The 26,535-nt window shown below is 38.9% G+C and overlaps 1 protein-coding gene across 3 annotated transcripts; it reads left to right on the top strand.

Moving 5' to 3' along the window:
* Positions 1–47: 47 nt before the first annotated feature.
* Positions 48–25,910, top strand: dao.2 (D-amino-acid oxidase, tandem duplicate 2). Of its 3 annotated transcripts, none has more exons than XM_060843935.1 (11): positions 48–197; positions 4,736–4,953; positions 7,051–7,165; positions 7,788–7,864; positions 9,104–9,169; positions 10,932–10,986; positions 11,126–11,227; positions 11,596–11,678; positions 17,139–17,256; positions 17,378–17,476; positions 22,652–25,910. In XM_060843935.1, exons 2-11 carry the CDS (start codon positions 4,760–4,762, stop codon positions 22,775–22,777), a joined length of 1,035 nt encoding a protein of 344 aa, XP_060699918.1. In that variant the 5' UTR covers positions 48–197; positions 4,736–4,759; the 3' UTR covers positions 22,778–25,910. The 3 variants fall into 3 exon arrangements, with proteins under 3 accessions (XP_060699918.1, XP_060699919.1, XP_060699917.1); XM_060843936.1 differs by lacking the exon at positions 48–197 and adding an exon at positions 202–265; XM_060843934.1 differs by lacking the exon at positions 48–197 and adding an exon at positions 229–300.
* The last annotated feature ends 625 nt before the right edge of the window (positions 25,911–26,535 follow it).

The raw sequence follows: 26,535 nt of genomic DNA, 5'->3' as shown, positions 1-26,535 counted from the left end.
ATGCGCGAAAGCGAGGCGCGCGCCCACCAAGAGACAGTAAAGGGAGCGAGTGAGCGCCTGCCTGTGCACCCATGGGCAGAGCGCGCACCCTGTCGCCAACGAGGAAAGCGCATGGGCCCCCGGGAAGAAAGTGAGATGGTCGGCTAGGAGCGTGAGGGAGAGTGGTCTGGGAATCAAATAGCTCCTGTCCTTTGGAGGTGATCTTGTTTGTCTATAATCAGAATGTCTTCCCAAAACAACAAACAGAGAAATCTTGCCGAACAGGGTATGGCCCAGGGAAGAGCGGATTATGGCGAAGATGTGGGTCTGAACTTTCTAAAGGAGTAGCTAGTTAGCGTCGGGGGATAGACCAAATCGCCATTTTTTGTTCACACCATTGTGGGTTCTTTATGCATAAATTCGGTGTTGATTGTTTTAGTACCTTGTCTCGTACGAACTGAAATTTATGCAAATGTATGGATTAGGAGCACGAGTCTCTGTTCTGACACTCATGGCCAACCTGCTAACTCTCTTCATTCTTACCTACTCGCCACTAACATGCCAACCGATCCTAATTACCTCTACTTAAAAATATTCAAGGATTCTGTTTTCACCCTCTTTTGAGAAAGAGGTTTCAAACACTGTTAACTCTCTTTACGAAAAATAGGTCCTCCTCTTGTTAAATGGACAGTCCTTTATTTTTGAGCATTGACAACTTTGTACTGCACACTCACTTCAGATGATGCGTTGAATTTGTCACCTCTGTCAAACTGAGCAGAATATCGAGAACGGTTGGTTAAGTGTGGATTGGCCTGAAGTCCCTTGAAGCCCTTAACAAAAATTTTTTTTTCAGTTTTGTGGGTGAGAAGTATCAAACAGACAGAAACAAAGTCTCCAGGAAGAAGTCATTATTTGGAGATGCCAGTGTTGGACTGGGGTGTACAAAGTTAAAAATCACACAACACCAAGTTATAGTCCAACAAGTTTAATTGGAAGCACTCTAGCTTTCAGAGCGTCGCTCCTTATCAGGTGGTTGTGGAGGACACAATTGCAAGGCACAGAATTTACAGCAAAAGTTTAGAGTGCGATGTAACTGAAATTATACATTGAAAAATACTTTGATTGTCTGTTGAATCTTTCATGTAAAACTCCGTTATCTCACTTTTTAGATTAGAATCAATCTAAACATCATTGCACAGACAGAGAACACAGGGGGCTAACACCTTCAACATATTATCTAGCTAATACCAATTGTTACAGTTAATCTGAGAAGGAACTTTTTTATAAAAAGTTTTGTGATTAACACGTGAAAAAAGTGAAACTATCATGGTATTTGAACAGATGAAAGACTCAACAGACAGTCAAGGTATTTTTCAATGTATAATTTCAGTTACATCACTGTGAACTTTTGCTATAAATTGTGTTTTGCAATTGTGTCCTCCACAACCACCTGATGAAGGAGCGGTGCTCCGATAGCTAGTGTGCTTCCAATTAAACCTGTTGGACTATAACCTGGTGTTGTATGATTTTTTTAATCCAGTAAGAAGGTGTAACTGGAATAACGTTGCGTTAACACAGTAGTGTGATGGTATGCTCTGTTGAGTCCCCTAGTTTTACATTGTGCATTCTTTACAACATCATGCTTTCACCATCTGGAAAGCTGTCAGATATTTAACAAACATGTTGTGAGGTGTACAAAAGATCTTGGAAAGACCAGCTAGTCAGTTTCAACCAGGATTTCTGTTCCAAACAAATTAATTGTTTCACAGTGATACGGTATTTGGCCATGCCCTGAAATCCTTATACATTACATTCAGGATCTCAGCTGTATCACTGGTAGGAGGTCCTTCTCTATGGAGAGAAAAGATAATGTGAGTTGTTTCTCTTTGCAGCTAATTGCACTGTGACATGCAAGCCAGTAATTTCAGGAACCCAAGCAGAGAGAGGACAGTCAAGTTTAGCTCTTCGTTCTGAAGAAGTCATACCAGACTTGATACATTAACTCTTGTTTCACTCTCCACAGATGTTGTCAGACTTGCTGAGTTTATCCAGTAATTTCTGTTTTAATTTCTTGAGAAACTCAGCAGGTCTGGCAGCATCTGCAGAGAGAAATGTGAAATTAACATTTTGAGTCCAGTGACCCTTTATCATGGAGTTATGATCGTTTAGTTTCTTGTGATCACTTGTCAGGCTCACTGGATTTTAAATGCTGCTGGACTTGCCACGTTGTGTTTTCAACCCTTGAACAAAACAGTTTGCTAGGAAAATTAAGAGGACAGGGTCTTGTGATCCTTTGTCAGAGTCATTGGACTTGAAATATTAATTCTGTTTTTCTCTCTACAGATGCTGCCAGAGTAATTTCTGTTTTTCTTTCTGGAGAAACTCAGCAAATGTCACAGCATCTGTGTAGACAGAGGGTGACTGTAGAGGGTTGTTTTTCAGACTGGAGGCCTGTGACCAGTGGAGTGCCACAAGGATCGGTGCTGGGTCTTCTACTTTTTGTCATTTACATAAATGATTTGGATGAGAGCAGTTAGTAAGTTTGCAGATGACACCAAAATTGGAGGTGTAGTGGACAGCGAAGAGGGTTACCTCAGATTACAACAGGATCTTGACCAGATGGACCAGTGAGCTGAGAAGTGGCAGATGGAGTTTAATTCAGATAAAAGCAAGGTGCTGCATTTTGGGAAAGCAAATCTTAGCAGAACTTATACACTTAATGGTAAGGTCCTAGGGAGTGTTGCTGAACAAAGAGACCTTGGAGTGCAGGTTCGTAGCTCCTTGAAAGTGGGGTCACAGCTAGATAAGATAGTTAAAAAGGGTTGGTATGCTTTCCTTTATTGGTCAGAGTATTGAGTACAGGAGTTGGGAGGTGATGTTGTGGCGGTAAAGGACATTGGTTTGGCCTCTGTTGGAATATTGCATGCAATTCTGGTCTCCTTCCTATCGGAAAGATGTTGTGAAACTTGAAAGGGTTCAGAAAAGATTTACAAGGATGTTGCCAGGGTTGGAGGATCTGAGCTACAGGGAGAGGCTGAACAGGCTGGGGCTGTTTTCCCTGGAGCGTCGGAGGCTGAGGGCTGACCTTGTAGAGGTTTACAAAATTATGAGGGGCATGGATAGGATAAATAGGCAAAGTCTTTTCCCTGAGGTCGGGGAGTCCTGAACTAGAGGGCATAGGTTTAGGGTGAGAGGGGGAAGATATAAAAGAGACCTATGGGGCAACTTTTTCACACAGAGGGTGGTACGTGAATGGAATGAGCTGCCAGAGGAAGTGGTGGAGGCTGTTACAATTGCGACATTTAAGAGGCATTTGGATGGGTATATGAATAGGAAGGGTTTGGAGGGATATGAGCCGGGTGCTGGCAGGTGGGCCTAGATTGGGTTGGGATATCTGGTCGGCATGGACGGTTGGACCGAGGGGTCTGTTTTGATGCTGTACATCTCTGACTCTGAGTTAACATTTTGAGTAAAGTAACCCTTCTTTAGAGTTTCTCCAGCACTCTGTTAGCTCACAGTAGTCTGTTTTTCAATTCTAGTAATTAACCTGTTTATACTATAGTATGGATATCTAGCTTGAATTTATATAGTACATTTCATGCAGACTTTGATATAGCTATAATATAAAGGATGTTCCAAAGTACTTTACAGCAAATAAAGTACTTTTGTAGAAAATACAGCAGCTATTTTACACACATCAAGGTTCCACAAGCAGCAGTGATAATGACCAGGTATGTATCTGTGATGTTGGTGGAGAGATGAGAATGAGTAGAGATGTAGACAGAGTAATCTATTAATCCTAATGCCCAAGCTAATGCTCTGGGGGCAGGGGTACAATCCCAATATGCTAGTTAGTGGACTTTAAGTTCCTTCTGGAAGTGAAAACTAGTCTCAGTAATAGTGAACTAGAAACTCTCATTAATTGTTATAAAGACTCATTTATTCACTGATGTCCATTAATGTATTTTAATCTGCCATAGTTTGGCCTACATGTGACTCCAAACATTCAGCCATATGTATTCTAAAGGATCACTGGACTCAAAACGTTATCTGCCTTCTTTCCCCAGATGCTGCCAGACCTGTTAAGTTTCTCCATTGATTTCTGTTGTTGTTACATAATAATGTGATTGGCTTTTAACTGTGCTCTGAAATGACCTAGCAAGCTGTTTAGTTCAAGGGGTAAAAATACAAAGTGCTGGAGAAACTCAGCAAGTCTGACAGCATCTGTAGAGAGAAAAACAGAGTTAACATTTCAAATCCAGTGAGCCTGACAAAGGATCACAAGAACCTGAAGAGTCCTCCATTATAAAGGGTCACTGGACTATGCTGCCAGACCTGCTCAATTTCTCTAGCACTTTAAGATTTACAGCTTTGTTTTTATTTTAGTTTAAGCAGTGATTGGAGATGGGCAACAAATGCTGACCTTGCCAATGACAACAATATCTCTTAGATAAAAAAAACTGCTGTTTTTCAAAATTATGCCATGGGATCTTACTTGAGAGAATAGTGTGAGCCTCATTTATGATTCTGTACCAATGCCTCACTACTGCACTGAAGTGACAATCAATAATCTAATCTAAAAGTATGTTATGCCAGAGACTGTTATTGGCCTTGCAAACAGGTTGGTTAATAATTCACATAATGATTACTGTATTGGAGAAGGAAAGGTCAAAAGCTATTTTCTGAGCACGAGAGACTAAAATCAGACCTCTGCTGGAACACTTTATTTGATCTGTCGGTATTTATTTTATTTCAGACATTAGGTGATCGACACAAGAAAATGCAAGTTGCGGTGATTGGTGCTGGTGTGATTGGTTTGTCTACAGCTCAATGCATCATTGAACGCTTTCACTCTGTAGTCAAACCGTTGAATATTGTGGTTTACGCAGATCAGTTTACACCACATACTACAAGCGATGGAGCTGCAGGATTATGGCAACCGTATGTGATAGATCGAGGAATCCCAGAGGAAGTGTAAGAGAAAACAGTAGGAAATCAGACATAGAAATGCATTCCATTACATGACAATTAAAAATGATGGAGGATTCATGCAGCAGTTTTATCTAATGTTTTAGTATTTACTAATTTTCCTGTATTTTTACTTTTTTCTTTATCTAAAATTTTGGCTGTTGTGAGGATTTAATTGCATTGGTGTCAGAAGCTTTCTGGTTGAATATTATTAATGAGTGATTATAATCCTTGGCTTATTATTTTGAGCCTTGCAACCAGGTATAATTCTGTCCTCCCCATTTCTTACCGAGGTTTCTGGATAGTGAGCAGGAGCAGCAATCCAAGCAGTTTTTTTTTCTCTGTAAGCTCAAACTCAAAGTGTAAAATCTGTAACTACTGCCTAGCTCAGACTGACAAACCAAACTTTAATCACTGATTAGTTAGCCAGGTGTAAAGTCCCATATTTTGGCTTGTTGTTATTTTAAAAGAACTAGAAGTTTTTTACAAAAGAAAGCTTAAACTAAAAATTCTTTGCAGAAAGGTCTAGACTGAGTGAGTCCAAAAGTGCCATAATGTGAGATTTATTGTAGTACAGAAATGAGTTTCAGTAAGCTACATAATATTTTGTTAAGCTATAACTCTGCTTTTAACTGACCTGCCTTTATTTAGTGAGTTTATTGGCTTTGTGGTCTCTCCTTTGTGTGCACAGCCAAGCCAAGAAAATCTGAAGAAGAAAAAGTATAAACTCATGTCGGCACACTACATGGTTAAGTGAATTGCTGCATATTATGATATTGCAGCGCTCCACTTTGAGCTTTGAAGCGCTTTAAAGAAAGTTAGTACAGGTAAACAACCCTTTATCCGAAATCCAAAAAGCTCCAAAGTCCAAAGGTATTTTTTTGTGAATGTTTTTTCTCATTAACAAGGTTGTTTGGCTTGCAAACAGTTAACCCAAGTTGACACCCACTCGATGCGTGTTACGCAAATGCAACATGGTGGTGGTGGAGGGGGGGGAAATGTGGCCCAGCACTAGCAGACCTCAATTCTGTCTCAAGGCCCGTTTTACTCGGTGAGTCTACTCCTCTGGTAAGATTTTTTTCAAATTTCACCATCAAACTGTCACTTATTCAGAATTTTTTGAATTTCAGAATTCCGAAAACCAGCTGGTCCCAACCAAACATTTCGGATAAAGAATTGTGCACCTGTAGCAGTTTACACTTGTACTCAATAACTGCAGTAGAATAGAACTCATAGTGAACTATAGCCCCACCGGTGTATTTGAAGTCAGGGATGGGGGCATGTAAATTTAACGGGTTGCCAACCTGGTGTCTGCCTGTCTTTCAGCCTATTAAGCCCCTTAAGTGGACAATTAACTGCCACCAAGGGCCTTATTTGATCCACACTAAAATATTTCAGTCTGTGGGGCGGTGAAGACAGATGGAAGGTGACCAACTGGGAGTTTTCACTGAACAAATTAATAACAGGCAGGAGGGAAGACATTATTTTTGGCAGCTTGCTTAACCTATAAAGGTACCCCCTCCTCCTCTCCCAAAATGGTGCACTGACTTTGTCCCCTCATCCATCATGCGTGATTATTTCCACCCTCTCCTCAGTGAGTCTTCCAGCCATGCCTGGAAATTTCTGGGATTGCATAAGTTTGCTATCCATTTTATCTTCCTGGGAACTGCTTGTGGGCCTTGTGATGACTATTCTCTTCTGGTTCTCCTGAGGCAAAACCAATCAGATTGATGGGGTGCTAAGATGGAACTTCCTTTCCCTGATGATTGGAAGTCTCTCACTTCCCTTATTAAGGTTCTTGTACAATGTTATTGTTGTGGGTCAGCTCCACTACATCTTAGCATGGTGGCAATGGGTTTTTAGCTTCGGAAAGGGGAAGGTTAGGGTGCTGTGAAATCCACCCCTTGATCTTGGCGCTATTGTATAAATGTAGCTGTGGTCCCTATGGTAATTTGAATAATATGCTGTAATAGTAGTGGAATATTTACTTCTTTTTTTCTCTTTTACACTACTGAAATGTTCTACAGTTGGTAAACATTTACTTACGACATTGCTTGAGTGTAACCATGGATTGTATCATATTTCCTTTTGTTTTAACTGCAGCAAATGGAACAAGGAAACATTTGAATACCTTCTGAAGTATGTGAATTCACCTGATGCCAATGAGATGGGCTTGTTTTTGCAGTCTGGATACAACATCTTCAAAGAACCACCGCTGGTAACAATTTATTCCAAATATGAGCATGTTTAATTAAAACAATTGTCTTCCCATTGTGCTCTTTGCAGCCTTGTAATTGTATTTCTGTTATGTATCATGAAGGATTAGTGAACATAATCTTTGTGGATATGTGTTCTTTCTATTTCTTGAGATTTAACTTCTCAATTTTAATGGTGGTAGCACTGCTGCCTCACAGCACCAGGGACACACTTAGTACACAGTAACCTGCTCTTTCTAACTATGAGCATTGATCTAAGCTCATACAGAAAACTTATTGGCTCCGTCTTAATATCATTCTACGCCTACATCATTCTAAATGTCAGTGGAACTGTCCCAATGACCAATAAACGGAAACATAGCCCAATGGAATATAGTTTTGTTTATCAATACTCACACACTTTATCTGTTATCAATTGAGATTATGATAAGCTGAAAATGTGTTGCTGGTCAAAGCACAGCAGGCCAGGCAGCATCTCAGGAATAGGGAATTCGACGTTTCGAGCATAAGCCCTTCATCAGGAATGAAGGAAACAAAAATTAATTTGTGTGATTGTAACATTTCAGGACTTGGGGAAAATTAATCTAACATTCTTAATTCATTTTTCTTCACTTTTCTTCACAGGACCCATCCTGGAAAGATGCTGTTTTGGGGTTTAGACATTTGACAGAAGAAGAACTTAAATTGTTTCCTGGATTTAGGTATTTATTTTCCCTAAAACCATCCTAAAATGTTTATGCAGATCATGGTGTTAGTGTGTTCCTGGAATGCAGAAATTGAATCCAAAGTTAAACCATCTCTAATTTATCCATGGACATTTGTTTGAACTCCAGGTGGACAATCTTTTAGTGCAGCTGATCAGCGATGAAAGTTAAAACTATTAATCCAAGTTAGCAATACTCATTTTCAATTTTGTAATGTGTAGGATTATCAATGATCTTTTTTCCAAACACCTACCTGCTGACCATGCTGATAGTGCTAAACTCCTATTCATGTAGATTGGTCATTATCATAGTTGGAACAGGTGATGCAGCAGCTACCCCTTTAAGGAACAGTAATTTGCAGCCACTGTGTGAGTTCCCATTCAATTCAGTGTTTTTAAGACATATGTTTTCAGAGGAGAAATTAATTTGTATTTTGGGCCCTTTCTTATCTGAACAGACTAGAGTAATCAGCTATGTGCAAAATTATGCTCCCTCTTCATTAAACGTTAAACTATCAGCACTTTCTGGCTTTAGTACTTTTGAAACTAGGATTTATTTATTATAAGACAAAATACAAAGCTTAATAATTAATCCTCCTGCTATATCCTGTTAGTAGTCATAGGTAAAGAAGTGTTCTCCTAGATACTGCTCTAAACCACCTACTATTCATCAACTTAAATGCAACCTTTTCCTGGATGCTGTAAGTTCTGAAAAAAGGTCATGGGACTCTGTCTTAGAGTAAATGGTCCAAAAACATTAGCCAAAGAGCTAAGATTTAAGTAGAATATTCAGCAAGAGGGAAGTAGTCTCTATGCAGCGAGTTTTAGAAATTGAATTTCAGCGGTCAGGACCAGAACAACGGTGAGTGGTGGAAATTGGGCATGCACATGACACCAACTGTAAAGGCACTGAAATCTCCAAGAGCTTTAGTGCAGGAAGAGATTACATGAAGAGGAATGAAGACATGGAGGGATTTGAATGTGGTATTCTTCCTAAAATTATACATGTCATTTTAAACATGTGAGTTTTTAGTGTCTCACTACAAGAAAAAATACAGTGAAATAAGTTGAGGAACAATGTCCTCTGTTTCCTACATGTAATGAAATTGCAAAAGTTTCATAAATCATGAGGTCTACAGTTTCATACACTCAATAAATCTTGCCCACCACTGGGTTTTGGACCGACCCTAAAACCAGCAAATCAACTTCTCACTTAGGGATGATCTCTGTTTTGCAGCCATGGGTGGTTTAACACTGCACTAATGTTGGAGGGAAAGAGCTACTTACCATGGTTGATGGAGAGGTAAGAAATAATCCTTTTTATCCATATTATTTCTGCTCATATTTAACCAGCTTTCAATTCATGCTTGAGGATCTCAGTTATTTTGAAGACAACGGTACATGCCGCAAAGTAAAATTAAGCCTTCATTTAAGGTTTTATCTAATGGAGAATTCTTCTATCCTCGTTTCTGAATTGGGAGCCACTGCCGTAAAGGCCCAAAGATTAACTGTCTATAAGCCTCACATTAGTGGTAGGGAAATTATTGGAAACGATTCTCAGGGGCAAGATCTATATGCAAATAGAAACAAGTAGACATTAACAATAGACAGCATGGTATTTTATGGGGAATGTCATGCCTCATCAATTTGATTGTGTTTTTTGAGCAGGTGACGAAGATAACTGAGGGATAAGTGGTTGATGTTGTCTGCATGAACTTCAGTAAAGCTTTGACAAGGCCCCTCATGGCAGGCTGGCACAAAAGGTGAAGTCACATGGTATCAGGGCGTGCTGGCAAGATAGATACAGAGCTGGCTTGGTCAAAGGAGACAGAGAGTAGAGGCGGAAGGATGCTTTTTGGGATGAAGGGTCCAGACTGCTGGTGTTCCACAGGGACCAGTGCTGGGACCTCTGCTGTTCATGGTCTATATAAATGATTTGGAGAAAAATGTGGCTGGTCTAATTAATTCGTGGACAATACAAAGATTGATGAAGTTGCGGATAATGAGGAGGATTATCAGAGAATACAGCAGGATGTAGATCAGTTGGTGACATGGGCAGAAAAGTGGCAGATGGAGTTTAATCCACACAAATGTGAGGCAAGGCATTTTGGAAGATCAAGTACAGGTGGAAATTATACAGTGAATGGCAGAACCTTTAGGAGTATTGATATGCAGAAATCACTGAAGTGGGCAGCACAGGTAGATGAAGTAATTTTTTAAAAAAGCTCTGTGGCATGCTTGCCTTCACTGGAAGGGGCATTGAATATGAGGATAGGCAAGTTATACTGCAGCTTTTTAGAACTTCAGTTAGGCCACACTTGGAATATTGCATACAGTTCTGGTGACCACACTACCAGGATGCGGATGCTTCGTAGAGAATGCAGAAACAGTTTACGAGCCTTGTATGGGGTTTTTTGCCTATGAAGAAAGTTTGGGTAGACTGGGTTTGTTTTCATGGGTAGGCATGAAGTTAAAGGGTGACTTGATAGAAGATTATAAGATTGTGAATGGCATGGATAGAGTGGGAAAGTATGAGTCTTTTTCCCAGGCTGGAGGGGTCAATTACTAGGGGACACTGCTTCAAGGTGGGTGGGTGGGGTAGTTTAAAAGAGATGTGTGAGGCAAGTTTTTCACACAAAGTATGGTGAGTGCCTGGAATGTGCTGCCAGAGGAGGTAGTGGAAGCAGGCACAAAAGCAGCATTCAAGAAACACCTGGACAAATACATGAATATGAAGGAAATGGGGGGATATAGATACTATACGTGAAAACAGCTTTACTATGGAAGGGCAAAGTTTGTTGGTGCTGGCTTGCAGGGCTGAAGGGCCTGTTCCTGTCCTTTGTTCAGTGACTGTAGTGCCTTCAACAGTGATTTCTCATGAATCCAATTGCAGCTAGAAAGCATTGAATAACAAAGAAAATATGAGATGGTTACTTTTTAGTAGAGATAGCGTAAAGTTTATTCCTGTACTGTAGATATTCTATAAATACATAGAAATACAATTTGAAGTGATGGTAGGGATTCCAGTGACAAATTTCACAGGCATTTTTTTTTGTTTATTTAAGGTTAAAAGAACACGGAGTCCAGTTTGTCCAAAAGAAAATACATTCCTTCCAGGAGGTATTCTTGATTGATTGATTTTATGACATATAATCTCTGAGATACATTTCTATGCATCATTATGCTGCTTGTGTATCTATGTTTTGGGATATTAGTGTATTCTTACACATACATGTATGAAACAAAGTATCTTTGGTAGTTATCTCCAGATTTTGATGTGGTAGTGAATTGTACGGGCATTCGAGCACAAGAGCTGCAGCCAGACCCAGAACTGATACCTGCTCGAGGACAGATCATAAAGGTGAGTGAGTTTACTTTACGTCTTATAATCACTGGGGGAATCAGAAGAATAAGTGATATTTCATTAATTCTTCACAACAAATACCAAGTGGATTTGTTGTGAAGAATACCAAGTGGTTAATTGGAATTTTATTCCACAGAAATACCATTTTAAAACTGAGTAAAAATGTATCCTGCATTAACACTTCTGAAAATATCTAAATATTAGATTGCTATTTTCATATATAGTAGTAATAATTTGGCAAATAATTTACCACAGTCCTAGTATTGCTCCCAATACATTTGAAATACAGTTATACAATATTTTTCACTTGTTTCAGGTTAGCTAATATTTTAGTCATTTAATCTCACATCTATTAAAATCTTCAGGTTTATGCACCATGGATAAAGCACTTCATTATTTCACATGATCACAGGGCTGGAATTTATTCCAAACCATATATTATACCAGGGTGAGTATAAACAAACCATTTAAAGGACTGATAGCTACAATGGTAACTATTATGAACCTTGATAAGGGAGAAGTTTATGTGAATGGAAAAAATAAATAAATGTTCTGATAGTCAGTCCTCTTGAATTTTTCCTTGCTTTTTTTCCTGTTGGACAACATGATTTTTGGTTTTGATTATTTCTGACCTTCTTCTCCTCTCAGCTCTACTGCTTCTCCTATATTTATTTTTCAACATTTTATTTGAATATATAGCTAAAAATGGGCTGTGACAGAGAGCTTTATAAGATAGTTATTCTTGGGACTATAAAGATGCTAATCCAGAAAGAATTTTGTTCACAGAACAAAGTAATGACAAAGCAGTCTTCCTTCAATTCCGGATAAGCCCCTTCTTTATTTTTTGATCTATCCTACCCTGTACTGATGTAGATGGATGCAATCAAGTTATGAAATATGAAAAACAGCAATTTTCAACCTTTACTTTTTTTCCTTGCTGAAAAGTATCAATCCTCTTTATATTGTATCTTTTCGTAGTTCATGTGTAACCTTCAGAATAGCTGGGGTACTTGATGAACAAAGACTCAGGATTTGTTGCTTCCCAAATAATGAACTGTCTATCAACTAAACTTTTGTGTCGAGGGTTAGAGTTAAATAGTTAACTGGAGCAAGGTCTCAGTCTGTGAAGTGATCAATTTGAGAGAGCATCAAAGTGTGATGTCACAATGAAACAGGTAAATGATTGCTGGGTGAGTGTTTGTTTTTTTTTCCTCATTTTTCTTTTAAAAAGCAAGGGTTGTTTATTAGTATTTGTAAGGTCCTGTTAAGTGTCGATAAAGTTTCTATCCATGATAAAATCTGTTGACTCTAGAAGGGATCTTAACTATAAATGATGATTAAAGATGGCAAGGCAAGGAATGAACAGTTTCGGCCTATATTCTGTGGAATTAAAAGAATGAGGGGAGATCAAATCAAAGGTGTGGATAAAATAGATGTGGAGAGGATGCTTCCTCTTCTGGGGCATTCTAAGATCAGAGGTCATCATCTTAGGGTAAGGGGTAGCAAATTTAAAACAGAGTTGAGAAACTGCTTCTTCCAAAGGGTTGTGCATCTGTGGAATTTGCTACCCCAAAGTATGGTGGATGATGGGACAGTGAGTAAATTTAAAGAGGAGGTAGACAGACTTTTAATTGGTAATAGGTTGAAGAGATGTGAACAGAAGGCAGTAATATGGGGTTGAGGAGTATATCAGCCATGATCGAATGGTGGAGCCAGTTCAATGGCATGAATGGCCTAATTCTGCTACAATATCTTATGAACTTATAATGTGCTGTGATTTCAGGATATGGAGCTATTGGATGCCTGTGTGATCCAGGGCAAATGCATCAGTAGTAAATATTTGTAACTTGAGGTTTGGTTTTATGGATTTTAAAAGGTTGAAACGAAGAAAACATTATTTTCATTTTATACTTTTGTAGATTTGGCAACCAGATTTTGTCAGTCAATGATAATACTTAGCTGAAAATGTGTTACTGGAAAAGCGCAGCATCCAAGGAACAGGAGATTCGACGTTTCGGGCATAAGCCCTTCTTCAGGATTCCTGAAGAAGGGCTTATGCCTGAAACATCGAATCCCCTGCTCCTTGGATGCTGCCTGACCTGCTGTGCTTTTCCAGCAACACATTTTCAGCTCTGATCTCCAGCATCTGCAGTCCTCACTTTCTCCTCAATGATAATACTTAGTAAGATTAGAAAATAATTGTGGATAGCATAATGGAAAGGGCCACATTTGAATGAATGACAACATTTCTCATTGATAAAGAGGATAATTTGGTATTTATGAATTTAGAGAGAAGGTGCAAATTTGAGCATAATGGGTTAGATTTCCTGCGGAGTGACAATCATGTGCAGATTGTCACTTCACTTCTTTTTTGGGGCTATTTTCCCTGGAGGGTCAGAGGCTGAGGGTGACCTTATAGAAATTTATACAATCGTGAGAGGCATAGATAGGTTGAATAGCCAAGGTCTTTTCCCCAGGGTAGGGAAGTCTAAAATTAGAGGGCATAGATTTAAGGTGAGAGGGGAAAGATTGAAAAGGGACCTAAAGGACAACTTTTTCATGCAGAAGGTGGCACTTGTATGAAATGAATTGCCTGAGTAAGTGGTGGAGGCTGGTATAATTACAATATTTAAAAGGTATCTGGATAGATATATGAATTGGATGGGTTTAGAGGGATATGGGCCAATGACTGGCAAATGGGACTAGATTAATTTGGGATAACTGGTCTGCACGTATGAGTTGGTTTGAAGGGTCTGTTTTCATGCTGTACAGCTCTATAACTCTATGAACAACAGAGCTTCACATTTCTGACAAGAGATGCCAATTATGGTTCCTTCAGAAATGCTGAACTGTACTTCCATTCTAATAGCTCACTTGTAAAAAAAGGAATATCAGAAGGCCATCAATGCCCCCTTTTTTTCACAGCTTCTATGAAAGGATAAGTACATAAGTTGGTGTGAGCTCAAGGTGATGGGGTAGGATGTTAGGTAGGTAAAGTGACAGGTCAGGCAAGTTGCCAGGGCAAAAGGTGGCAAGGGACCAGGTAAGTTGTTATGTGTTTAAGGTAGGCTGGCATGAGTGGGAGATATCAGGTTGGAGGCAGGTGGTGGGGAAGAGAAAGGTTATTGTAGAGATAATAATTGTACAGTATGGGAAACAGGTTGGGTATACTTTTAAAAGTTGCTGCGTATGGATTATGAATATGCATATTCTAAAGAACTTGTAGAGTGCGATGAGGAACCAGGTACCTTTCGACGATAAGTTGCAAGCTATGAGGATCAAACCTTTGCATTTGGCAGTTTGTCTGATTAGAGACACCAATTAGTAGACAAATGAATAAAAGCTGCCAAAGAGCAAAAATTGCAAAGCAGGGAGAACTTTTTGTCTGTGACAAACGTGGCACATAGCAAACAGGACATAGAGGAATAGGTATATCATTACAGACATATAAGTTTAAAGCAAGGATAGTGGCATGATATTTTGAAGGTAAGTTGGGACACCAAGATAGAAGAATAGATTGTCCTAAAATTTCTCCCAACAATTTTTAAAATTTTCTTGGTTTTATGGAAAACAGATGTTTAAATATGGGGTCAATTGACATTAAAGCTGCATTTCTGCAGAGAGGTCAGCTTAAAAGTGAAGAGTTCTTCACCCTTCTAAAGAGGAATCCTATGCAGAACGGACATTAAGTTAAGTGAATTCATACATGACCTAAATGCTATCTATAGAGTCTGGTACTCCCCAGTAAGGACTGTCTTATTAAAATCCAGTTGTCTTCAGTTGAAACTAGACCCTATCATGATTTACTGGCACCGTGAAGCCAGCTTTCAGGAACCTTTATAATGGATGTTCAATTTTTTATTTTGTCTGCTTTTTGTCATTTATGTGAATGTAAGAGGTATGTTTAGTCGGTTTGCAGATGACACCATAATAGGTGGTGTGATGGACAGTAATGGACCTATATCACAGAGTACAATGGGACCTTGATCAGGTGGGCTGAGGAATGGCAGATGGAGTTTAATTTAGATAAATGTGAGCTGTTGCATTTTGGTAAGGCAAACTAGGGCAGGACTTACACAGTAAATGGTGGGGCCCTGGGATGTGTTGGGGAACAAAGAGACCTAGGGTTACGGGTGCATAATTTCTTAAAAGTGGAGTCACACGTAGACAGGGTGTTGAAGAAGGTGTTTGGCAAGCTTGCCTTCCTTGGTTATAACATTAAGTGTAGGAGTCAGAATGTCATGTCCTGTAAAACCACAACATTAGTGAGGCCACTTTTGCATTTCTGCATATAATTTGTTTGCCCTTCTATAGGGTGAATGTTGTTAAGCTTGAAAGGATTTACAAGGATGTTACTAGGATTGGAGGGCTTGAGCTACCAGGAAAAGCTGAGTGAACTGGGTGTTTTTCCCTGGAGCGTCAGACTGAGGTGTGACCTTATAGAGGTGTATCAAATCACGAAGAGCCATGATCTTTTCCCCAGAGTAGGGGAGTCCAAAATTAGAGGTCATAGTTTGAACGTGAGAGGGGAAAGATTTAAAAGGGACATGAGGGGTAAAGTTTTGAGCAGAGGGAGTTGCATGTCTGGAACGAGCTGTCAGAGGAAATGTTGGAGGTGAGTACAATTAGAACATTTAAAAGGCATCGATATGTCTATGCGAATAGGAAGGATTTAGATGGATATGGTCCAAATGGTGGCAAATAGCACTAGGTCAGATTGGGATGTCTGGTTGGTGCAGATGAGTTGGACCAAAAGGTCTGTTTACATGCTCTATATTCTATGGTGTGAGAGCATTGAATTTGTAAACTTTGTCATAAAAGGGCTGAAAACAGAATTCAAAATTTAAAGTCAGACTTCAATGGCTTTTAAGTACACGGACTGTCTATCAGGCAGAAAGTTCAAGTGTCATTCAGCATCGGCAATCTTATTTAGAAAATGTTAGCCCCATTGCAGTTAGTCAAAGTCGTGCCTCAAAAAGATGCAGCGGCTTTCACAACTGAACTGTCGTAATTGCAAAGACTAATTGGACAGCTGAAATAGTTCAACATCCAAACAAGGCAAGGTGACAGTTTATTTTTAGTTAAGTACAGAAATGAAAACCTCATGCAGATGATATTATTCAAGTGAACGAAAGTTTTCTTAAAAAAATTAAGTTGTAGCATTGTATATTGAAATTTCCATCATTGAAAGATGCCAGGAATATGAAATCTTAGTTGTCTTACTGATGCAACCTCTCTGATGGGTTCTCCAATACAGGAAGGTTTATATTTTCCCTTTTAGAAAAGCGAAGTAAAGTTTGAGAAGCTAAGAAGATCAGAAGAGTTCTGAGAAGTACCTAGCAACAGAAACTCTTGTTGAGATGGTAGATGTGGTACTTTTCTTATCAATAATATTAGAAGATACTCTTAAAAAGGGATTCAGCAGCAAAACTTGTGGATTGGCATTAACAATGCATGAATTTAAAAAGACTGCACATTGAGATTGTAGCTATTTGTTTTCAGAAGAAAGGAGCAAGCTCCAAAAATAATTAGATACTAGGAAAAGGATGTTTGGAACTGTAACCGGCACTAAATAAAGGAAACATAGTATAATCTCTCCGCATTTTACTTCAAAAAGATTTTAAAATCTGTAATTATCAAGTAGGATCCAGCAAGGATGCAGAGACTAATTTAAACAAGAGAACAGGTGATAATTTGGCGAGCACTTGATGAGAAAAATTGTATATGGGCGACCAAATATTCAGTGTTCTTGGAGTTCTGTGATTTGTAATGTGGAATAAAACATTGACTAGAAAGTATATGCTCGACTGTAACCAATATTTTAACTATTGCCATTTCACAAGGTTGAGTGCTACCTTCAACTCGCAAATTGCCTTGCAGTCAGTTTTGCTGTTTTTTTAAACTTTAGAAGCAAATTAGTAACTGTGGGAGGAATCTTCCAACTTGGGAATTGGAATGAGGAGAATGATCCCAAAGACCACAACACAGTGTGGGAAGGTGGATGCGAGCTTGTACCTAGTCTGAAGGTTAGTTCTAAACATTTTATTCCACTATATTGGAAATCAGAATTCATGTGGAGAATAATAAATATGTGGAAGCCATCTATATGAATGCCTGTCAATTCATTAAGAAAATAATTTTTTTCAGAATGCCAAGATTGTCGAAGACTGGACTGGACTTCGACCTACCCGGAACAAAATTCGAATAGAGCGACAAATCTTTAATACAGGGACAAAGAAATTTGAGGTATGACACCAAAACAGAAGTAATAAATTTTAAGAGTGGTGGCCCAAACATGGATAAAAGATTTAAACTCTGGAGGTGGGGTGAGAATATCTGCTCTTGGCTTAAATTTGACCGTGTGTGGCACCAAGGAGTCCTAGCAGAATTTGAATCAGTGAGACCATGTGCTAGTTGGCATTATGCCAAGCACAAAGGAAGCTGTTGCTGGTTGCCAGAGGTAAATTATCTTATCTCAGAACATCACTGCAGCAATTTCTCTGAGTAGTGTATTAGGCCTAACCTCCCATCACAAGGGCAGAATTAAGGATGTTTGCTGATACTTGCACCATGTTCAGCACCATTCATTATTCTTGAAGAAGTCTTGCAGAACATGCAGGCTTGGGCTGATAAGATGCAAGTAACATTTGCTATTGGTAGGAAATGACTGTTTCCAACTAGAGAGAACCTAACCATCTCCTGCCTTTCAATGGCTTTACCATGGCTAAATACCCCACTATCAACATCTTGGGGTGATCATTAACCAAATTGGACCAACCATATAAATTTGGTGCCTACAAGATAATGTTAAAAATTATGAATTCTGCATGGACTAACTTATTTCTTGTCACTCTAAGTCACAAGCCAGGAATGTGATGGAATTGTCTTCCTTTATCCAGCTGGCTGCAATTCCAGTTACACTCAAGAAGCTTGAGACCAGAGATGAAGTAGTCTGCTTGTTTGGCTCTCATCCATTACCTTCAACATTCATTCCCTTTACTGTTTAACAGATTGAAATCCATGGGTTGAATTAGGCAGCAAAAGAGTTTGAGATTATTGTAAATTTTATTGTATTGACCGCAAACACCAGTATTTGACTCTTCCTCCTGGATCCTTTATCCAGAAGCCACAGCTGACGCCACTGCCACCCCCTTGCATTTGGAAGAAACCAATGTAAAAGGTCACTCAACTGGCAATAACAAGTACTGCTTAACAGTGGCAGTGTTACAAGAACTAAAATTCAAAAATGAGAAAGGGGGAAAACAAAGGGAATGAGGTAAACTTATTCAAAATGTCATTGGAGAAGCAAATTATTCACTCCAGCCCGTGGTGTCTATCTATCTGAGAAACCTAGCTCTGTGGGCAGTATGGTGGCTTAGTGGTTAGCACTACTGCCTCACAGTATCAGAGACCTGGGTTCAATTCCCATATTGGGCAACTTTCTGTGTGGAGTTTGCATGTTCTCCCTGTGTCTGCGTGGGTTTCGTCTGGGTGCTCTGGTTTCCTCCCATTGTCCAAAGATGTGCAGGTCAGGTGAATTGGCCATGCTCAATTTTCCTTAGTGTTAGGTGCATTAGTCAGGGTGGGTTACTCTTCAGAGGATCGGTGTGAACTTGTTGGACCAAAGGGCCTGTTACCACACTGTAGGGAATCTAATCTAATCTATTTCGCCTTTTCTTTTTGTTTTACAAAATTACCAAAACACTCAATTAACACACAATAAATGCTGACCACCAGGGGCAGTGTATCCATAGAAATCTACCATTTGCAAATCACTTAGTGAACAAATGGCAAGTGTAACAATAACAAAAGAGGACAAACGAAAACAGCATAGATGAGAGAAATTGTATACCATAACCCCTGTGGTGCCTCCCTGACTCAAGAAAACTAGCTGACTTTTTTTTTACATTTACCAAATCATCTGAGCAATAAACGCTACTCATCATGGGGACTGTGACAATAACAAAAAAAATTAGAAAGAGTTGAAACCTAGCTCTCTGTTTTATATAACATAATAAATGAAAATAAACCCATGATAAACAACCACAAACACATACACACTTCCCGAAGCACCAAAAGCAATTCAAAGACAATGAATTACTTATGAGTTATAGTTTTGTTTGCAAACATGACATTTTATTTGCTTATGGCAAGGTGTCACAAAAGGCCAAGAGATCACTGATCAATTAATTGGTTTTAAATGGTGTTGACCAAAATGTCTGCTTTCTTCAAACAGTGTCAAGCAAGTTTCTTCTTTTAATCTGAATAAGGCAAGTGTGGATTTAGCTGTCTGTTATATACAGAGCTTTATAGTAAATTCCATTGATGCAATGGGACTCAATATCATTATTCCATTGATCTGATATCAGCTGTCTTACCCCAACACCCGAGGAATTTCTACACTATTATCTGCAAGTAAGCTTCTCTGAAAAGACAGTATACCCTCAGACCTACACTGAAGTATTAGCCTAGATTACATGTTCAAATCTTGCAATGGAGTTTGTGCTGCAGTCATCTGATTTAGAGGCAGCAGTGGTACAAGCTGATAATTATAAGGAGAAATGTGACACAGCCATCAATCCCACTAAATTAACTTGGAACTTTCCCTAATTATTGTAGATTAGGTGCAATGCTACTTAATTCTGATGACAATGGAGTGGGAATTTCATCATTCCATTGCAAATTCTCCCTGATCAATACTCTTAAAGCTTGAAAAGTAAGTCCACAAGTCAAAAGTTGGATTCAGAAGTAGGCAGGAGCAAAAAATAACTTGCTGATCTTTGTATGAGCTTTATCTCAACTCAGTTTTGCAGAGATGTATTTGGGGGCCAGATGGTTACTCTGCAAAGTGCTGAGCAGACTTAGTAATATTGCAATTTGCAATTTACATTGGGTGGAACCCAATTTAGGTGGAGACAGCTTTTCAGCAGCATGCTAGGAGACCAATGCTCCAGAAAATCCTAAAAGAAATCCCTGCCTTCTGAGTCAGGGAGAAGCCTTAAAGAAAGGTTCCCATCTACCCAGTACTGCTCAACCCATAGTGATCACCCTGCTGCTAAATCTATATTGCTGCTAAAGCTACAAAATGTTGGAGATGTTGCCTCCATGTTGAAGGGGTCCCTCTCTTACTACTATTGTAGCCAATTGCTCCTTTCAAGCTGGTAGCCTCTAAATATCCCTCCAGCTTTGTGAGCTCAGCCACCATCCTTAATTAGATTGAGAACCTGGTCTTTGGTCATTAATTCACTGCCAGAAGCAAAATCACAAGTGACTGTTTCCAGATCCTGAAACTGTCCCCGGGAGAAACAATCTCAATCTCGGTTTCCTGATCTTAGAACCATAGTAATGCAAAGATTCAAGTGAATTTGCTTTCTTTTGAAAATGAAGAACACTTTTAGAGGTTGTACATGTTATGCATCAGGCCAGACCCTCTCAAAATATTTTAAGAAGGTAGCCTAGACCCTAACTTTTTATTTTAAAGGTAGGTGTGGAGTGGATATTCCAGAAGTGATGCAGCTGGTCAACCCACTTGGTTTTAAGCAAAACAGAATTTATTTAAACATTACAGTTGAAAGACAAACAAAAGAAAACAGAATTTTGAATAACTTAACTACTTGAAAACTCAACAAACTTAATATATCAACTTAACTGAGCAACTGTTCCAATTCCTGCAACATCCCATAAACACACTCCTTGGCAATAGGTAAATTCAGACATCGGTTTTTACAGGATGAGGAAAACACTTCCAAAGAGACATCAGAGAAAAAGCCAGTCAGGAACCATCTGCTGAAGCTTGGAACCTTTCTTCACTGCAGCAGCTTCTTACTGTTACAGCTAAACCAAACTAGAAAAATCCTGAAGTGGGAAAACTGGCCACTCCCCTGTCGTTGTTAAATTAGGCTCTTGCCCAGACATTTTGACACCTCTGCCTTTATGACCTCTCTTGAATAAAATTGAGGACAAAGTAACCTTGTTAAAGTAACAGCGTCGTCATAAGATTTTGAATTTTAAAATCATTCTGCAATTCTTGTAATTGGAATAGAGAATATCAGTCAGTGTTTCTGTGATGAAAGATTTGTGCTTAAAGATCTGGTGTCCTGATCAGTTAATAGGGATGTTAGCTTTTGTCTGAGAGACTCCCCTGCAGGTGCCTGACAAGAAAGAGCATTTGTAATTTTTCCAACAGGCTGATTGAAGAAACTAAGTTAAATAAAGTTTTAGAAGGATGGTGTGAGGGATATGGAACACTTAAATAAGATGCCGTTCCCACACTGAGTGATTGTTAGAAATAGGAGAATTTCAGCCCATTCAGCCTGTTGACCATTCAATATGATCATGGCTAATTTGATCATAGCCCCCAACTCGATCTTCCTGTCCATCTCCTGATTGAAGTCCCCCTTGTTTTATTTCGTCAAATTTGATCGTCCTGCAAGCTATTCAGAAAGAGGTCTTTAGTTTAAATTACACACGTAAATGACTGGCTATTTCAGCAGTGTTCACCGTGGTAAAATATAACATCACCATCTTGTGGTAAAATTAGATTACTTCATGAACAAATACTTGCCATAATTTTCACAAAACAAAATAAAATATTATATAAAGTTAATTATCATGTACTTGTAATGTGGGCTTGAATTGGGCACAGTGGCATATTTGGTAGTGCAGACTCCCATGCCTAACATTTCATGGCAGTTGAAGCCACTGCTAAACTGGTGTCTTAGACTCTGTCTGAAATGGTTGCAGGCTCATTTTCATAATGAAGTGAGGTTCCTGCACTCTTTGTAGACATGGACTCCTCAGTTCATCTGTTTTAGTCAGAGCTTGCAGTGGGTAAAATAATCTTTTTTTTTTGCAGAGCTGAATGCTCCTCCTGAGTCCAGACAATTGCAATCCATCCACTAGTCTTAGAACATTATCTCTGAGCCTTTGTGTGATCCATAATTCTTAAGGCATAGACAAGGAAACTGTGGCGGTGATGCCCGCAACTGCTTTGAGTTATTTTGGTTGTGCCTCAAGATGATTTTCTTTTGGTGTACATTGCTGAAATAGCACTCTGAATAGGCACCTGCAACTTAAATTATTTTGACCAGGTTTTGCCAAAGAGGAACACTGAAGAATATAGCAGCATGCATTTCATAAATTCAAAAGTAGTGGAAGTCAGAAGTGGGACCATCATAACCTGAAAAAAAGGAACCACAATTAAACTTTAAAACGGAAGGGAGACTACATCAGTATTTTAACCTATGTCACCTAAATATATGGTCAAATATGTGTTGCATCTTCTGTTGTTTTGTTAATTTCAAGCTTGCCAATCTTTTTTTTTGCAGTATCTAATTTGTTAATCTCCAATCATATATTTTTGATTTGATGCATAGAAGGACCAGAATCTTCCAGTTTAATCATCGTCTCTTGATCTTGTAGGTGATTCATAACTATGGTCATGGGGGTTATGGTCTGACTATTCACTGGGGCTGTGCCATGGAAGTAGCAAACATCTTTGGAAGGATTCTTCAAGAGAAGAAACCCAGCTGGAGATCCCGGTTGTAATGATTCAGAGTCACACTTACCTGTCTGCCTTGCTGTCACTTCTGCTTTTTCAAATGATGATGATAAATGGCCCCAAAACAAGTAGAAACTTCTCCTCGTTAACTCCGATTTTCATGAGTTGGAAAGCCTCCCAAGATATTTGAAAACGACAGACAGATTCTGCCCCCATTCTTGGTACTTCCGAATTTCACTGGCACAGGATATTGTTGTGGGTAGTGAACCCAACCCCTGCATTTTATTTTTTCTTAATTATTCACTCGTGCAACGTGGGCGTCACTAGCTGGCCAGTAGTAATTGCCTGTCCCTAACTGTCCTTGAATGGAGTGACTTGCTAGGTAATTTCAGGGGGCAGTTGAGAGTCAAACACATTGCTGTGGGAGAGGAGTCACATGTAGGCCATACCAGGTGGTGATAGTGGACTTCCTTCCCTGAAGGACATTAGTGAGCCAGATGGGTTTTTTAATAATTGGCAATAGTTTCACAGTTATCAATAGATCCTTAATTCCAGCTATTTGTTTCCCTATTGAATTCAATTCCACCATCTGCTGTGATGCAATTTAAACCCAGGTCCCTGGAGCATTAGCTGAGTTTCTGCATTAATAATCTAAGGATAAAACCACTAGGCCATTGCACCCCTGTATGAGGATAGACGTCTCCTAGCACATGCGATTTTCATGGAATTGGGCCAGGTTCTGGAGGAGGTGTCAAGAGCAATAGACTGGATTCAGGAATCTTTTCAAAAGGTTTTACCTGTGCTACTTCTATGCCTTCCATTCTCCTCCATTTCAATTTAGTGCTATCTCATGTTGCCGCACAACTTTCTGGCCCCTTACTGCCTCAGTGCCTATTCTTGTTCTACCCAACTCCTCCATGCAAACCCACCATCTTTCTCTGCTCGTTTACCAAATATACACAGTGGGCAGAGCCAGTGAACCATACAGTAACAATGGCAAGTGTAAGACTACTCAGAAAAAACCCATTCACAGTTGTTTAAGAAAAAGAAACTAGTGTTCATAAAACCATTTAAAAGGTTCAATGAGACAGATTATTAAAGTATAAAATGGAAAGGCTTTAGCAACTTAATACCCCCAAATGTTATGAAAATAAACTTTAAATCATTAACATAATGCTTCCCAAGCTTTCTCTCACTGTGACCCCATTTCAGCACTTGAAAATTGTTGCTAAATGTACACATGCCAGATACTCACTGGTGAACTTTGGAAATTTGTAGTAGGGATTCACTGTGTTAATCACTTTGTGGCCCAGTGCAGTGATACAAATTCATATTAATGTGATTTTGTTCCTTACTTTTTTAAACGCTGATTTTTTTTTTCTTTCCAGTCTACATGTCAGACTTGACAGGAGGTCCAGAGCACTGCTCTTTTTAAGCTGTCTGGATATCCCAATTTGTCTTGGTCTGTCATGATATATTGTCCAGACAAATGACAGGAGAAAAGATTAGTATCCTAATTCTTTAATCATGTTAATCAATTTCTTTTAAAGAGAAAAATCTGCAACTTCACATGAGCATTAATCATAAGTTGAATTATCTCACCAGCTGCAGAACTTTTTCCATTTAAGTTGTTCTACTGTGAATTTTATTTGCTGTGTTTCATAGTATCAAGCTACTTTTGTCTGCTTTTTGTCTTTTATAGAAATGATTTGGATGTGAATACAGGAGGTGTGGTTAGTAAATTTGCAGATGACACCAAAATTGGTGGTGTAGTGAACAATGAAGGTTACCTCAGAGTAGAACAGGACCCTGATCAGTGGGCCGTTGGGCCGAGGAGTGACAGATGGAGTTTAATTTATCTAAATGTGAGGTGTTGCATTTTGGTAAGGCAAATCCAGGACAGGACTTATACAATCAATGATAAGGTTCTGGGGAGTGTTGCCAGACAAAGAGACCTTGGGTTGCAGGTTTATAGTTCCTTGAAGCTGGAGTCGTAGGTTGACAGGATAGTGAAAGTACGCTTGCCTTTATTGGTCAGTACATTGAATATAGGAGTTAAAAATCACACAACACCAGGTTATAGTCCAACAGGTTTAATATAGGAGTTGTGGCTGTACAAGACATTGTTAGGCCACTTTTGGAATGCTGCATTAAATTCTCATCTCTCGGCTATAGGAAAAATGTTGTGAAACTTGCAAGGATTCAGAAAAGATTTACAAGGCTATTGTAAGAGGTGGAGGATTTGAGTTATAGCGAGAGGCTGAATACGCTGGAACTATTTCCCCTGGAGCGTTAGAGGCTGAGTGGTAACTTTTTCGAGGTTTATAAAATCATGAGGGGCATGGATAGGGTGAATAGCCAAGATCCTTTTCCTAGAGTAGGGGTGTCCAAAACTAGAGGGCATGGGTTTAAGGTGAGAGGGGCAAGATATAAAGAGACAACACTTTCACATAGAGGTGGTGTGTCTATTGAATGAGCTGCCAGAGGAGGTAGTGGAGGCTGGCACAATTACAACATTTAAAAGGCATCTGGCTGGAAACATGAATAGGAGGGGTTTCAAGAGATTTGGGCCAAATTCTGGCAAATGGGATGAGATTAATTCACGAAATCGGGTTGACAAGGACAAGCTGGACCAAAGGGTCTTTCTGTGCAGTACAACTCTTATGGCTCTGTGGCTTTAAGTTTTTTAATTGAATCTTACCAAGTAGAAATAAAGTGTTTTTATAATGGGATCTGCAATGATTGCAAATAATCATCCAGTCAATAATTACCTAAATGTTGAAAACACCTTGAATGTATTTAGTGAACTAAATACAAATAATAAGACAAATTTAGGTTTAGAAATTACTGACTTCAAAAAAATTCATGAAAATACAGCTCAAAAATATATTCATACTGCACTTTTGATTTTTCACAAAGCATTATTGTAGTTGTTATATTAAATCTAAAAAGTGCACAACCTTCATACTATCAGAACGTGAAAGAAGGAAGAGTGAGACCAGTGGCTCTTTGATGTTATGTTATTATATCATCACATTAGCAACATGGAATGAATTGACAAGACCATCTTTTGACAAAAGTAACTAATCTGTTGAACATAATTGACTCTGCCAAACAGAATAGTGTAATATAATATTGTTCTTTACAACAAAATTGTTGTGAGTTGATATCATTAGTATACTAATGTGGAATAATGAATTTATTATTTAAATTGCTCACCTATAGAAATTTTAAAATTCTTTACAAAAGATCTCAATAAATTGTAAATGAAATACAAAAAGATTCTTTTTATTTAATAAAATTATCTTTTCATATTGCAATGCAAACATTAATATCATTAAGTACATTTTTGTTCGGTTGTTTATGACGAAGCTTATTTACATCCAATCAAAAAAAAAGGTTTACCAGTGACAGGCTGTCATGCAAGCACTGCATATATTTTGTAAACAGTAAACTGTTCCAGTTCAATGCGTGGAGAACAAGTCAAATACATTCGAACACAAGACAGTAGTCACCTGATTTACACAATCGATCTGTAGTTGCACGTTGACTATCAAAGCACAGTATTAATTTATTAAAACGCTGTGAAGTTCACATTGAACTTACATTGAACACATTCTTACAGTTGGAATAAGAAGAGCTCACAGGAAAGCCAGATTATTTGAGACTGGTATTCACAAACACAATTTGAAACAAGCACAAAGTGATACCTGCAACACAGCTTAATCTTAACCCCAATGCCCAGAGATACCCAAACCTCCATAATAAGGCAATGGAGTTCAGGAAATTCTGTTGCTTCCTGCTT

Source organism: Hemiscyllium ocellatum, chromosome 24 (assembly GCF_020745735.1).
Source record: "Hemiscyllium ocellatum isolate sHemOce1 chromosome 24, sHemOce1.pat.X.cur, whole genome shotgun sequence".
NCBI lineage: Eukaryota > Metazoa > Chordata > Chondrichthyes > Orectolobiformes > Hemiscylliidae > Hemiscyllium > Hemiscyllium ocellatum.
Note: the sequence above shows the minus strand (reverse complement) of the source record. Positions and strands in the feature narration are given on the sequence as shown.

Excerpts from the sequence above, each read along its gene's own strand:
- dao.2 (XM_060843934.1), top strand. The coding sequence starts at position 268 with ATGGCCCAGGGAAGAGCGGATTATGGCGAAGAT. Across the intron at positions 7,166-7,787 it reads TCTTCAAAGAACCACCGCTG|GACCCATCCTGGAAAGATGC; the intron begins GTAACAATTTAT and ends TTTTCTTCACAG. Across the intron at positions 17,477-22,651 it reads CAGGGACAAAGAAATTTGAG|GTGATTCATAACTATGGTCA; the intron begins GTATGACACCAA and ends TTGATCTTGTAG.